General features: G+C 42.4%; 1 protein-coding gene across 2 annotated transcripts in view; it reads right to left on the bottom strand.

The window, feature by feature from the left end:
• The window catches only part of LOC111143154 (FGGY carbohydrate kinase domain containing), a 401,671-nt gene that overhangs the window by 324,842 nt on the left and 62,664 nt on the right, over positions 1 to 14,165 (bottom strand). For both annotated transcript variants that reach the window (XM_022496662.1, XM_022496661.1), the window contains exon 5: positions 7,300 to 7,388. In XM_022496662.1, coding sequence (XP_022352370.1) covers positions 7,300 to 7,388 — 89 coding nt within the window. The remainder of the gene's footprint in view (positions 1 to 7,299; positions 7,389 to 14,165) is intronic.

Genomic DNA, 14,165 nt, shown 5'->3' with positions numbered 1-14,165 from the left:
GAGTGCAAGTGTCTCCTTTCTTCCTGCCATGCGCTGTCTCAGCCCTCAGGGAGGATGAGGCTGCCACCCAGCCTGCTCTCTTCACGCAGAGCAGCACCAGAGGAAGCACAGCAGACTTCCCACCCCATGCCCTTAATTTTCCCCAAGGGGGTAAGGGCTCATCTGACAGCTGAGAGACTGGAATATATTAAGCCACATTTTAAGAGTTACTCTGTTAAAGACAGGTGACAAGCCATGCCTTGAACAACATCAAACACACTCCTTCCGGGGAGCCTGGGTGGCTCAGTCGGTTAAACATCTGCCTTCCGCTCAGGTCATGAACCCACGTCTGGCTCCCTACTCAGCAAGGGAGTCTGCTTTGCCTGCTCTCTGCCCCTCCTTGCTGCTTATGCTCACTCTGTCAAATAAGTAAACAAAAATCTTCAAATAAAAAAAAAAAAAAAAAAGGGGAAGAAAAACTGCACTCCTTCCTTTCTGTGTCCAATTACAACCAGCATGCTTTGGCTTCAGGTAAGCACACCTGAGCAGGGTCTACGGTCATGCTGCTGACTCAGTTCCTTAACTAGAGAGCTGGTTGACATAACTGGTCTTCCTTCCCCCATATACATACGTGTACGTACATGTTCACCTGAACACATAGGTGTTCAGTTCACTTCACTTCACTTCTGAGCTGCATTAACCATCCAATAGACCAGAAGCTCTACACATTAGAGGCTAGACTGTCATTTTCTGAAATAACGAGGCAGTTTCCATCCTTCATTTAGCTAATATGCTTTTTATGTCGTCTCTATCAGTCAGAAGCCCAGTGGCAATCAAGAGTGAGTGACACTTCGAACCCTTAACAACAGGGATATCTGTTAGGAATTCAAATAAAGAACATCAGTGTTAATTGTGCTTAGTGCAGTGACGACACTGTGGTTACACAGGAGAGGGTTAGTTCTCTTAGGTGATCACACTGCAGAATTTAGGAGGACGTAGGTGGCATCTCCAGCTCATTTACAAATGGTTCAGCAAAACCATTTGTAAGACAGAGCACTTGAGACACAAATGGAACAAAATGTGGAGGAAGGTAGGTAAAGATACGGCGTTCAATATGCCATTCTCTACACTTTCCTGTAGGTTTTAATTTTTCTCAAAAATAACACCTGGGGAAAATACCAAAACAAAAATTCAGTGCTTCTGATAGATTATACAGAGTTCTCACCAATATTTAAGAAAACACCAAAACCCAATATAAATATTAGTAATGGACATTTATAATACTAATGGACACAATAACTGACAATGACATAAACTAATAAAACCAGTGATTGCTAAACATTTGAAAAATAAACTGCATTTAACAGTTAAAAATGGAAATTAAAATAAGATACCATTTTGGGGACACCTGAGTGGCTCAGTCAGATAAACATCTGCCTTTGGCTGGAGTCATGATCCCATGGCTCTGGGATCAAGCCCTGTGTTGGGCTCCTTGCTCAGCGGGGAGTCTGCTTGGCTCTCTCTCCTTCTCCCCCTGCCACTGCTCATGCACGCGCGCTCTCTCTCTCTCTCTCTCTCTCCCCCTCACTTTCTCTTACTTGTGCATGCTTTCTCTCTCAAATAAAATCTTAAAAAATAAATAAAATAAAATAAGCTACCATTTTAATCCAAAAAACTTGGCGAAATTGACAAAGACATTATGCTAACATAGTGTAGGATATTATACAGATATCAAAATTATTGTAAGTATTATACTGGTATCAAAGACATGTTTTCAGATAATATTTAATTATATGGAAAATAGAATACTACATGAAGTAAAAAATAAATTACACAAAGTAGATTTATAATTTTTTAAAGAACAAAAACACAGTAGAATAAAAGTCTAAATATGACACTATTTTTGAGATCCTGGAGATTATGTCTGGAAAATAATTACAGGTCTGGATCAATAACCTGACCAGAATATTCTCCTGACAGACTGGCAAATAACCATGAAAAAAATAACAGTACAAAAATATCTACTATAAACTCAAACGTAAGAGAAGAATGCAAATCAGGAAAATACTTGTTATTTTAAAAGGGATTAGTTTCTTAAAACCATAAAATTCATCTCTTTAAAGTAGAAGACAGAAAACTGACAATTTAAACAACTGTACACCTGAGTGGAGAGGAAAGGGAAGGGAAATAAATAAACATATAAAGAAATTTAAGGGGGAAATCAACCTAAGATATTAAATCAGCCCTCTTTTCTCATGTGCCATAGAAAAGTCTCAGAAATTTTAACATGTAACTTCTTTTTTATTTAAATTCAATTTAATTAACATACAGTGTATTATTAGTTTCAGAGGTAGAATTTAGCGATTCAACACTTGTGTATAACACCAAGTGCTCATTACTTCAAGTGCCTAACATGTAAGTTCTAAAGCAAACTTACCAATGTGTCTCTTATGCTTAAAGAACCTAGCCATCAACTTCTTTAAGTCCAAAGAAATAAAAATAAGTGAATTGGAAACAGACAAATCTCCCATACAGAATAATTCAAAATAATATATGTAGATATTCCACCCTCAAGGAAGTGAAGCATAACTCCCTGCTCCTGGAAATGTGGGTTGTGCATAGTGACTTCCTTCCAAAAAGCACCATCTAGAAGGAGGAGAGGAGTAACTTAAGGATGGAAAAATCTAACAAACAATACCTTAGCCGGGTGATCAAAGTCAACATCAACATGATGTCATACTGATAGCATGTACCCTTGATATGATATGATGAGAATAGTACTGTGGTCTACCAAAAACATACTACCCAAGCCTCATCATGAGGAAAACATCAGACAAATTCCATTTTAGAGGGACATACTACAATACACATGAGTAGTCCTCTTTGAAACTGTCAAGGTCATCAAGAACTGTCACAGCCAAGAAAAGCCTAAGGAGATATCACTAAATTGTATACATTTATGGTATCCTGGATAGGATCCTGGCCATTAGGTAAAAACTAAAGATGTGTAAATAAAGTATGTTATTTAATTAATGATAATGTCTCAATATTGGTCCATCAATTGTGACAGAAGTACCATACTAATGTAAGATACTAATAATACGGAAAACTGAGTGTCAAATATTTAGAAATTCTCCTATACTGTCTTCACAACTTTTCTATAAATCTAAAACTGTTTTAAAATAAAAGGTATACTGGGAATTATAATTAAATTTAATAGGTCACATTTTTAAATAATTTAAAGACTACTGTCAACCAGGAGAAATTTCTCTTAGCCTCCAGTGTTAGAAACTGAGTTCTACTTCTGAGAGGCAGTGAGGTTCTTATCTGTTTACTCAGTTAATCTTGATAATGCTCTAATCTTTGCTTTGGCCACTAGGAAGCTTGGATACAAATCTATTAGTAATTGTGAAGAATCTTAGAGCTTTTACAAAGTTCATACCTTCACGTCAGTTGCTCTAGTAATATTTTCACTCCTTTGTGATTTTTCATACATATTTTATCACTTTTAATCTTATCCTATTATCAGTCTTCTTAAATCTCTTTACAGGGAGGATTTATATATATATGAGACTATGTTTTTGTCTGATGATATAAAACTGCATTGTTGAAATTGCTGACTTCCCATTTGTCACGTCACTAAAATTCTGGGTAGTGACCCACTCAAGGGTTAGAACGGGGCAAATTACTAAAGCATCCAGCTTCAGCTTCTGAACTGCAAAATGGTGGTAACACCACCTGCTTTAACCAATGGTCATGAGGGCTAATGGGGTTCACATCTGCTAATATGCCTAGCACAGATAGAGAGAAGGAGCCTGAAAATGATAACGATCACATTATTATTAGTAACAAAAATAGCAATCATTATTTTCATTCTTAAAATGAAAAGAATGGAGCTGAATTACAAATTAATCATGGGCCATGTGGTGACTTGCTCGGTGACCCAGACACACAAGGGTAGCTACCAAATTTAGGGGAATGAGAACAAGAACTAAAGATGGGTGGACAAAATGGGGAGGGTAAAGCCAAACGGGAAGAGGAGGAGGAGGAGGAAGACTTCTTACACAATGTCATTGCCAAAAACAAGTCTGAAAGCTTTAAGACAAGGTGAAATTTGATCACTCTTTAGCCTTGACTCCACTAGAATAATAAAAAGCAAAAAAAAAAAGAAAGAAAAAAAACACCCTCTAGTTTTTCTGGCACTCATTTCCCCAAAGCCTCCCAATCACAACAATCTCAGTAAGAGCCAAATAAACACCAAATCTGAACCTCTCCTTAGCCCAGACGATGCCAAGTTTATGTTTCACTGCCCCAAGTTTTTTGGTATTAGCACAAACTCACACTTATTCTAGAAAAGGGGACAGACAATGGGGATTTTTCATTACAAGAACCATGCACTGTTGCAGTACTGGGTGCACAGTACCTCTAACTCCCTCAGTGATCCTAAGAGGACACATCCAGATGAGGACCTGAGGCTTAGTGGTGGAACTAGTTCACTCCAGGTTCTTATAGACAGTAGACGTCGGAGAATACTGAGCCCAGGTCAGTCTGACTACCAGGATTTCCCTCTTTCCACTATGCCAGAAACGAAATGCAAAGATTCCCTGCCAAAATCGATAGAGAAGGGGAACTAAATAAAATAGCTAATTCCTTCAAAAAATTGCTCAGCAGTGTGTTGGAAGTTCCTCTGTTACCTTATCAGTTCCCACAATAACACCCCAGACTGGGTGCTGTCACTGTCCCAATTCCACACGTGAGAAAGCACAGAGGGCTTACTTGTTTCATCCTCACTGTGCAGGCTGAAAAGGAGAAGGGATAAGGAATGGAGAGAGTGAGGAATCAACAGGAGAGAAAGACAGGGGTAAGAGCCAGGGGTGTCAGGGGGAGGGCAGCCACCTCGCAAGAGAAACTCTGAGCCTGGTCCCCAAGGCCACCAGTCTCTGCTCAAGGAGAGAGACGCTGGAGAAAAGGCCTCTGAAGGTGCTCATGACTCCGGGGCAACAGGCAGATGAAGGCAGATTTGTACTACTGAAAACAGAGAGTCATGAGTGTCATAGCCAGTAAGAAAAAAAAAAAAAATGGCAAGGAAGACTGGACAGCCAATAAATCATTTCGGAACAGTAAACCTTCTGCTTCCTAAGGGTTTCGGATTGTTGTGGGTGGGGATGGAAGCCCCCAAGCACATTCTGATGGGCCAGAAAGAAGCTCATTTTTAAATTTACCGAGTTCACTAGAAGTTTTTAAATACTTCCAACCCCTCACACATGTGAAGTACCTTAGAGTCGTACATCACTTCCCAGTATATTCTGTTAAGCAATGTTGTCTGAAACTACCTGATCATATATAGCCTCCTGGAGTATTTGTTTAACCTATACATTCCTGAGTACCCCAAGGAGATTTTGATCAGTAGGCTCAAAATTGGAGGCCCTGGGATCTGTGCTTGGAATAAATGAGTCAACCAATTCCTATCTTCAGGCTAGTTTGGAAAAACTGCTTTAACAGGACTCTCCCAACAAGCTTTCAAGGTTGATATCATGATCCCCATTTTACAGATAGGTTCAAAGAAGGAAAGGACATGCCCAAGGTCACACAACTCACGTCTGGCAGAATGGAGAACTACAAATCACACTGTGACTCCACAGTCGGCATGCATGCCACCACACTGAAGTCTGAGCCAGAGCTAGCTTTGAAAGCCCACTCCTTGCTATCTTAATATGGCATCTGACACCAGGAAATGCGAGAAGAATACTACACAGCACCAGCAAGAAGAAATCAATTCCCTGGGTTGAGTAACACTCAAGAAAAAAGGGAAGGAAAGGAGGGTCCTACTCCATCTGCAGTTCTTTTTTTTTTTATTTATTTACTTGAGAGAGAACACAGAGGAAGAGGGAGAAGCAGACCCCCAATGAGCAGGGAGCCTGACAGAGGGCTCGATCCCAAGATCTTGGGATCATGACCTGAGTAGAAGGCAGACACTTAACTCACTGAGCCACCCAGGCGCCCCTGCAGTTCGATTTTTGAGCCCTCAAATTTTGTTGGCCAACGGGGTATTGCCATCACCCACACTATCAGCAATGCTTTGACTAATAGGTCCATTTGGCTAAAATGATGGAAATATTTCTTCCACTACTGCACAAAGGTAGAAAAAAAGGTCCCTCTAGAAATAACATTAGACAATGTCACACCACAAGAAGAATGCTCTAGATGAGATCTTCACCCACACCCTGACATCCCCATTGGTGACAGCAGTCCAACAGTGACTAACTGTACCATCTGGGGTAAAGCTCAGACCCCCCCCCCCCCCACCAACCAGAGCCTGCTACCACTGGCGAGCTAAGTAGCAGGGGTGTGCAGAGGTCATGTTTATGCATGGGTTCCCACTACCCTGAGACGGGCGGCTAATGATCATTTCCCAGGCGGCAGGATAATCACATGAAGAATGGCGTGCTTGTGAAACACGTCCTCTACTCTCTCCTTTCTGGAAGTCTCTCAGGCTGAACTCTTATCAACTCTTATCAAGAAAAGGTCCAAATATGTATTTATACAGGTTTACCTGTCCTCTGGGAAATGATCCTCTTCTTCAGAGATCTGTTCAATACAGATTATCTAAATCATTTTCAAGATGAGAAAACCCCTCCCCTCCCCGTCCTGCTGCCTCTCTTGGGTATCCCCTGAAACCTGAGGTTAGGATGACAACAGAATTGCAGACTTTGAGATTTCATGTTCAACCTGTCTCTATTACACACACACACACACACAGCCACTCTGTTAATTATAGCAGCTGCTACTTCACACCAAGTATATTTTAAATTGTGTCTGCCATGTAGCACATGCACATTTATAACATTCACAATTTATGGAAAAATATTGTGACTTCAACATATAGACCTCTACACTCTGCAATGATTCAGGTACATTAACATAAAAAGCAACACACTCATCCAGTTAAAATCAGCTTCCTCGGAAAACAGATCTCTTGCCTTCATTTTAGGGCCCCCCAAAATTCTTTTATTCATCATGTAAAAAGCGCCTTTGGGAAAACGGTCACATTTCATGATGGACTGTTCACGTCTCCTTCAAATGTGTCCAATTTTAATGAATGGTCTTCACCTTGGACACCAACATTCCAGGCCTCATAGGAACAATGGTGTTTGGGCATGTGCAGTGGAGGTGAAAGATGGATTCAAGATGTTACAAGTATGCAAAATCGCATGCAGATGTACAAACAGTACGTCCAGTCAAAGCGAGTTAAGAAAGCAATATATACAGACACCCGAGAATGGATGAACGCAAATAAAATCCAACTTGTAATTAACATACCGTGCTGTGACACCTGTTGCCTTCCACGATAAGAAGTCTGGGAGATCAAAGAAATGTCCCGCCTTATCCCAGCACATCTCTCTCAAGTTCTGCCAAATTAAATATATATTAGAATCAATTATGGCCCTTTTTCCCCTATCCCTCCCCTCTTTCAATAATGTTTCAAATTTTTCAAAGCAAAAGCACAGCCAACAATGTCCCATAAAACATCTGTTCAGGGGCTGGGGGCCGGGGACAGGGCAGGGATGGTATGTATAGTACCTATATACGAAAGAAAAACTGGCAATTATTGATCCTTCTAAAAATGATCATTTCCCTTTTACCCCCTTGGCCGGGCTGGAGGGGGAAGGAGCATACTCTGTGAGGGTGTGCAATCCATCTTTCCAGGGAGGGGTCACAGCATACACTTCAAGACACACAGCAAGATTTCAAAGCTGAATGGTCATAAGCTGGGAAGAAAACTGCACTAAGAAACTACCCCATGAGATGGAAAGTGTCCCGCCATGCAGAATTCTCCCCACATCAACGGGTTCCAAAGGCAGGAGAACAGTTGGTCCCTGCCTTCAAAGAACGTCCAGTCTGAGCCAAAGAGAATGGCACATATCCAAATTATTCTTATAAAATACCTAAACGTTTGTTTCTTCCAGTGTCTTCCACACTGCCAGTGTGGTCAGATTTTTTTCTTGCAATTGGGCTTTTTCTTCCCTCTGCCACCTCTGTCTAGGACACTGATTCCTCACCCACCACCCTGTTGCCTCCCAGGGTCCACATCACCTGCCCCCGTTGGTTAACCCTATCCACCCTTCCTTGAAGAAGCCTTCCAGGATCTCCCACTCGGGGTAGGTCTGAGTCTCATATACACACCACCCTGCAATTATTTGTGTACCGTCTTTCTTTACTACAAGAGTGTAAGCTCTACAATGTTGAGGACCTTGTCAGGCTTATGGACTATGATATACCCCACAACTCTCTCCTCTCCTCCCCTCCACAGGACTGGATGGTTAGCCGTGAGGCAGAAGCTACCAGACTCCAGTCCCCCTTACACATTTAACTGGACCAGGGATGGACATGTGATCTAACTGAGCCAATCAGGTTCCTTCTATTCAGGATCCAAATGGAGTCATTTAACTTCTGCCTATGAATAAGGGGAGATAAACCTGGAAACTGTAAAGTGGACATTTTTTGCCAAGTACCTAGAGAAGTAGAACTTCACAAAGAGAAGAGTAAAGTAGACAGAAGCAGTAGCAAGAAAGGTTTCCTACCAGCCAGGCAACTCTCCAAGTCCTGGTTTCAATTATTCCCTTCCCAAGAGGCTACAATAAAAGGAATGTATCATAAGCATAAGAGTATCTTGGGGAACCTTAGGGCCACAGTGAAGAAGATCCACAAGAGAGATATTCCAGAATCTGTGAGAGGGTGACACACAGCAGACACTCAATAAATATTTGCTGAACAACTAGACAACCTCTCACTTTCACCTTCCAATCTCTTTCATTTGAGGCATGTTTCAGAGTCTAGAAATGGATTTCACCTGTGTTATCTCCTTTGAATGAGGGAAAGTTCTGAGTATTATTACATCTACTTTATAGACATATGACTGGCCTTTATCTACATTTGCCCTCAAATTCTCTGAGTTCTTCCTACTTCCCCCCTTCCCTATCACTACTCTATAAGCTATCTATGTGCACGACAACAAAAGTATAATCCCAGGTCCAGGGTCCCATTTAAACAACAGTAATATCAAAAGGGTTCAGCAGTAAATGACAGTGTGAAGCCCATTTTCCATTACTGTTGTTATTTGTTTTAAATTCCTAAGCACTGAGGTGAGAGCTTACATCTAGAAAGAGCTAGGCTTCTCTTTGAACACCCATACGTGTTCATGATAAACAAGGCAAAACTTAGAGCTGACTAAATGTGCCTATCCCATCTATAAACTAGTGGTATCCTCAGGCCCTAACAGGGTCACAATCAGGAAAATGGTAGCCTTTGAAACTGTGTGAGTCAACCTAGCAGTCTGCCTTCTTCGGGGCAGTCCACGACATCTCTTTCCCTGTGCTCTGTGGTCTCAGTGATCAGTTTCTAGGAAGAAGGAGAAAAGGCAGCCTCCTTTCACAGGCTCGAGGAGTCCTGGGCTGGTCACTAGAAATGAATGGCTGAACCACAGCAGCAACAACCAGCGCTTCAAGCCAAAGCTGAACAAGGTTCCTAAACTCTGAAAACAACTGCTTCTGTTAGATCTTGTATACGGCCATTAAGGATTTCGCATAATGAGAGCTTTCAGTCTGGACAGCCTGGAGCCACGCAGACAGCCACCGTGGACAATGGGACCTGAGCAAATGTCTCCAAGAGAACTTCAAGCTTCTTGTCAAAAAGAGACACACTGCGGTAGGAGGCGTGAGGCAGCCAGGGAATGTCATTTCTTCTGGAGACCAGGCCACCTTCATCTACCAAAGCCACAGACCCAAGTCCAACGTCTGTCTATCAGATGAGAAACCAGAAGCATCTAATTAGAATCATGAGGTATCCTTAAGAACACACGTGGTCTTGGAGGAAGAGAGAGCAGTCTGGTCCCTGCTTTCTCTACAAAGCAGTCTGGAGATTAGCCAGCAAAGAGAAGGGGGCAGAGTTTGCAGGGATGAGAAGGAATGTCTCCTGATGCTTGATCTCTCACTCTGAGATGCTGACAGACTATATGTAAGGATCCCATGCTGTTCTCATGTTGGGCTACATGACGCACAAGTGCTTTGTCATCAGATGCCAGATGGGCCAAAAGCATGCAACCCCATGGACGGATTTTTAATCCAATTCTGTGGGGAAAATCTCTCCTTCCCTTCCACTCCCCAGCCAGTACACAGTCCCAGCTGAGGGGCCCAATCTTACTGAATTAATTCTATTTTTTGAACCATCGGGCCTGTCACTATCTTTCCTATATTCCTCCGCAGCTCACAAGAGAGCCCCCACATGCCTCATCTCATGTGATTCTCCACGCGGTTCAGAGGTGTGTAGGTGAATATACAGTAGTCCAATTTCAGACAGGGCTTAGGCTTAAGTCACATAGGACTTCTAGCTCTAAAGTGAATGTTCTTTTCTCCCACTGCGCCACAGTCACCATCCTGAGGCTCCTGGACCCATCAGAAATGGGGGTTTGGCCTCTGGGGAACATCAGGATAGAAGCCACTGCCATTCTTTACAGAAGAAAACAAACAAATAAAAGCCCTTCCAAACACATTTCTGTACACTAAAAACTTTCAGAGATTTCTTCCAATCCTGATCAGCTCATTTAACTTCTACCAACCGAAAAATACCTTCCATGCACGGAGGGTGAATGGGGGAGGAGAAAGCCCAGAGCAGGCCCTCAACACTAGTCAGGCTTAGCTGTATCCTATCACGTGACAGCTGAAGCCAGTGCACACTAGATGCTCTCTGTGCGGAAGGAGTTAAGCCTATCTTCCGGTTACCAAGCAACTAACAAAAACTAGTCTTTTCAAGAAAAAAAGAAATCAGTGGTGATTTGGGATGTATGACTTGGCATGAAAGGCTTCTGCATTCCAAAAACAATCCTTTGAGCTAAGCAATCCCCCAGGCTTGAAAGCAGCTAAAGAGAACAACTTCTTACTTTTTTTTTTTAATCATCTATTACTTCATAAAACCACAGCATTTCTTGGGAGGCGGCTACAACTCCAAGTGCACACAGCTGCAGGTCTCAGCAGAGGGTGGGGATAGAGCAATATATCCAAGAGTTGGAGCCAGGCAGCAGCCGCCCTGCCGGCCTCGGGGCAGGGCAATGTAACTTTCTCCCTTGCCCTTTCCCTGTGCGTCCAAGGAGGCAGGGAGGTATCTTCCGGCTTCTCAAAGCTGAAGGAACTAATGGGGAACATGAAGCAAGTCCTGCAGGGTATGTCGGAAGACACCAGGGTCTGGGAGCAGCATGAGAAGGTGGGGAGGAGCAGCTAAAACGGGATCATCCAAGGATTTTATTACGAATTGCGAAGAGATTCTGTCTGAGTATCTGTTGCATGCAGTGAAGAAAAGGGAGGAAACAGAGCTCCCTGATTCCCCACCGAGTGATCCTGCCTGAACAGCCCAAGTCCTCACTGTGTCGTTTTCCAGCATTTAACTTCCAATGAAAAAGCAAAACCTTATCCTCACTCTACATCCAAGACTCCAAATTAGGGCACAGGCTGATAGGCCAGAGAAGAAAGATGTTTCAGTAGGAAACGTAATCCTCAGCGTCATTCTGAAAAGAAAAATGATGCTGAAAACATAGAGCGGGTCATAATCTGCAGCCAGAAACCTCCCAAAATGAATGAAACAACTGTGTGTTTCAGACGCCCATCCACAAAGAAAAGACCAAACACCAGACATATTTCAGGTCAGACAGGCAGATACACTGAGAGGTTTGTGCTACTAGAGGCGTCTTTCTAAAAACTGAAAACTTACCATTGCATTCCTTTGTTTAAAATGATCCAACAGTTCCTCATGGCCTAGAATCGCTGAACTCCTTGGCATGGCTCTCAGGACACTCAACACCCTGGCTCCAGCATGGCCATTATAATGATGAATCCTTCCGGGCTCATCTCCTAGCACACCCCACCCGGCACTCACCTCATTTCCTTCATGTGCCCAAATGCATTATGCTCCTTCTACATTTCCACGCCTGTGTGGAGGCTCGTGCCTCTACTTGGATTGCCTTCCCCACCTTCTCCCATAACCAAACTTCTACCTTTGATTCAACTCCAACTCAAATGTCATCCATTCAGTGGATCCCTCCAGCGCCTAGCTGTATCTCAATTATATATACATGTGCCTAAATCCACCTGAAAATGACAGACTCCCAAAGGGCAAAAACCAGCTCACAAATGAAAAAAAAAAAAAAAAAAAAGCAAAAAGTTTCAGGAGTTATAAAGAAATTTAAAGTCAGGCCTTTTCAAAAGAAAATGACAGCAGGGCTGGAGAAAGATGTGCACAAAAGGAAAAGGTAATTAATAAGATGATGTATGACAATAATGTAATGAGCCTGATACCAAGGTTTGGTGAGTCAGCCTCATAACTTTATCATAATATTTTGCGTAGGTCATATATTTGCCTCTAATGAGTAATCACAGACAAGGTTCAGAGGAGGGAAAGGGCTTGGGGGCTGGAGTAGCCAGAAAAGGCTCCATGGGGAAAAGATGTGAGCAGAAGTCTAGAGGTCAAGTTGAACAAGCATCTATGCCACTACTGAGAATGAAACCGAAGAAACAAAAATCTGAATTGACAGGATTGCCCCCATTAGAGAAGGATTTATTTAACTGTACCATCATAGAACTTACTTGGGAAATGAAATAATTCCACTGCATAATTTAAATCAATCTTTAGGAGTGTTACAAAAAAAAAAAAAATTAATCTTTAGGAACTCAATTTGTACCCATCCTCCCCCACCCTCTCCCTAGAGCCCTACGGTTGTACAGAAAGGAAAACTTATAAACCCACACTAGACTTGATTTCCCAACCATAAAAAAAGTTAACCATTTTCACAAAAACCGATCATATTTAGCAAAGCTGACTTTGCCAGGAATATGATACCACCACATGCATTAGGAAAACAAGGCTGTGGAATGTGGGCTCTAAGAACACTGGAGTCAGGCAGACCTGAGTTTGATTACTGGCCTCACCACTTCACAGCTGTGTAGCTTTAGGCAAATTAATTCTCTAAGCCCCAGTTTCCTCAAGTGCCATATTACTAGCATCTATCTCAAAGGATGTTGTGAGAAATAAATGAAATAATGTAGAGTGCCTGATCAGTCAACAAGTTTCACCCTCGTTACTGCTATAGAGCTCCATGTGTTTCCCAAAGCACTTTGACACGCATGATCTCATCTGCCCTGTATACTTCTGCAGGGCAAAGAAGGCAAGAAATGATCAACCTTACCTTGCAGGTTGAGAAACTAAAACCCAAAAAAGGAGCACACTGTCCTAAGGTTACACACAGATCAGTACAAAGCAGACTAAAATGTAGCTTGCTAATGACGAGCCCAGGACTAGTTCAGGTGCCCACCTCCCAAAAGCATAGTAAGATGCAGAAGGACCAGGAGGAAAGGAGGGAAGTGGTGGTGATCTAGACAACACAATTCCTTGTGTGTGGTACTGTCGGTGGGAGGGAGGGATGGACAGGGTCCTAATATGAAGAGAAGGCCTTGGAATGGGTAAGAAGGTCTTGAAACAGACATGAAACAAAGCAGAAGATGTGGACCAGTGAGAGGTTTTCCCCAATAATTCATTCTCCTGGATCCCTTGAAGCCCTTCTCATTGCTTTTCTGTCTACTTCTTAAGCAACTTTTCCTTAGCTGCCCTTTAACTATGGATGTACCCCAAAGTTCCTCCCTCACCCAAATGTTCCTCTCACCATTCACATGCTGCCTGGGAACTCTCCATTACTACCACCATTCCAACCAACTACAAGTCAGATGACCTGCCAAATCTCAACCTCCACACTCTCTTCTGCAATGTGCCTCCCGGATGTTCCACCGCACCCCTAACTCAACATGTGCAAGGCAGACTCTCTGGTCTTTCCCAAAATGTCTTCCTCTGTCTTGATTTCTATGTCAGTTGATCCAGTTACCCAAAGGGTCATCTTCTATTTCTCCTTCTCTTTCATTTTGTACATCCAATCATCCATCTAATTTAAGCTCCAAATTAATTGATGAAGAGATCCCTACCACTTCACCCTCTATTAATATTAGTCAGGGCTCTCCAAAGAAACGGAACCAAAAGGAGAATAAATAAGTAAATAAATAAACAAATACACACACACACACACACACGTGTGTGTGTGTGTGTGTGTGTGTGTGTGTGTATCCTTCACATATATGAAATTTGTACATATA

Source organism: Enhydra lutris, unplaced genomic scaffold (genome assembly GCF_002288905.1).
Source record: "Enhydra lutris kenyoni isolate GAN:26980312 unplaced genomic scaffold, ASM228890v2 scaffoldscaffold9, whole genome shotgun sequence".
NCBI lineage: Eukaryota > Metazoa > Chordata > Mammalia > Carnivora > Mustelidae > Enhydra > Enhydra lutris.
The sequence above is the reverse complement of the archived record's forward strand: the minus strand, read 5'-3'. Positions and strand labels throughout refer to the sequence as shown.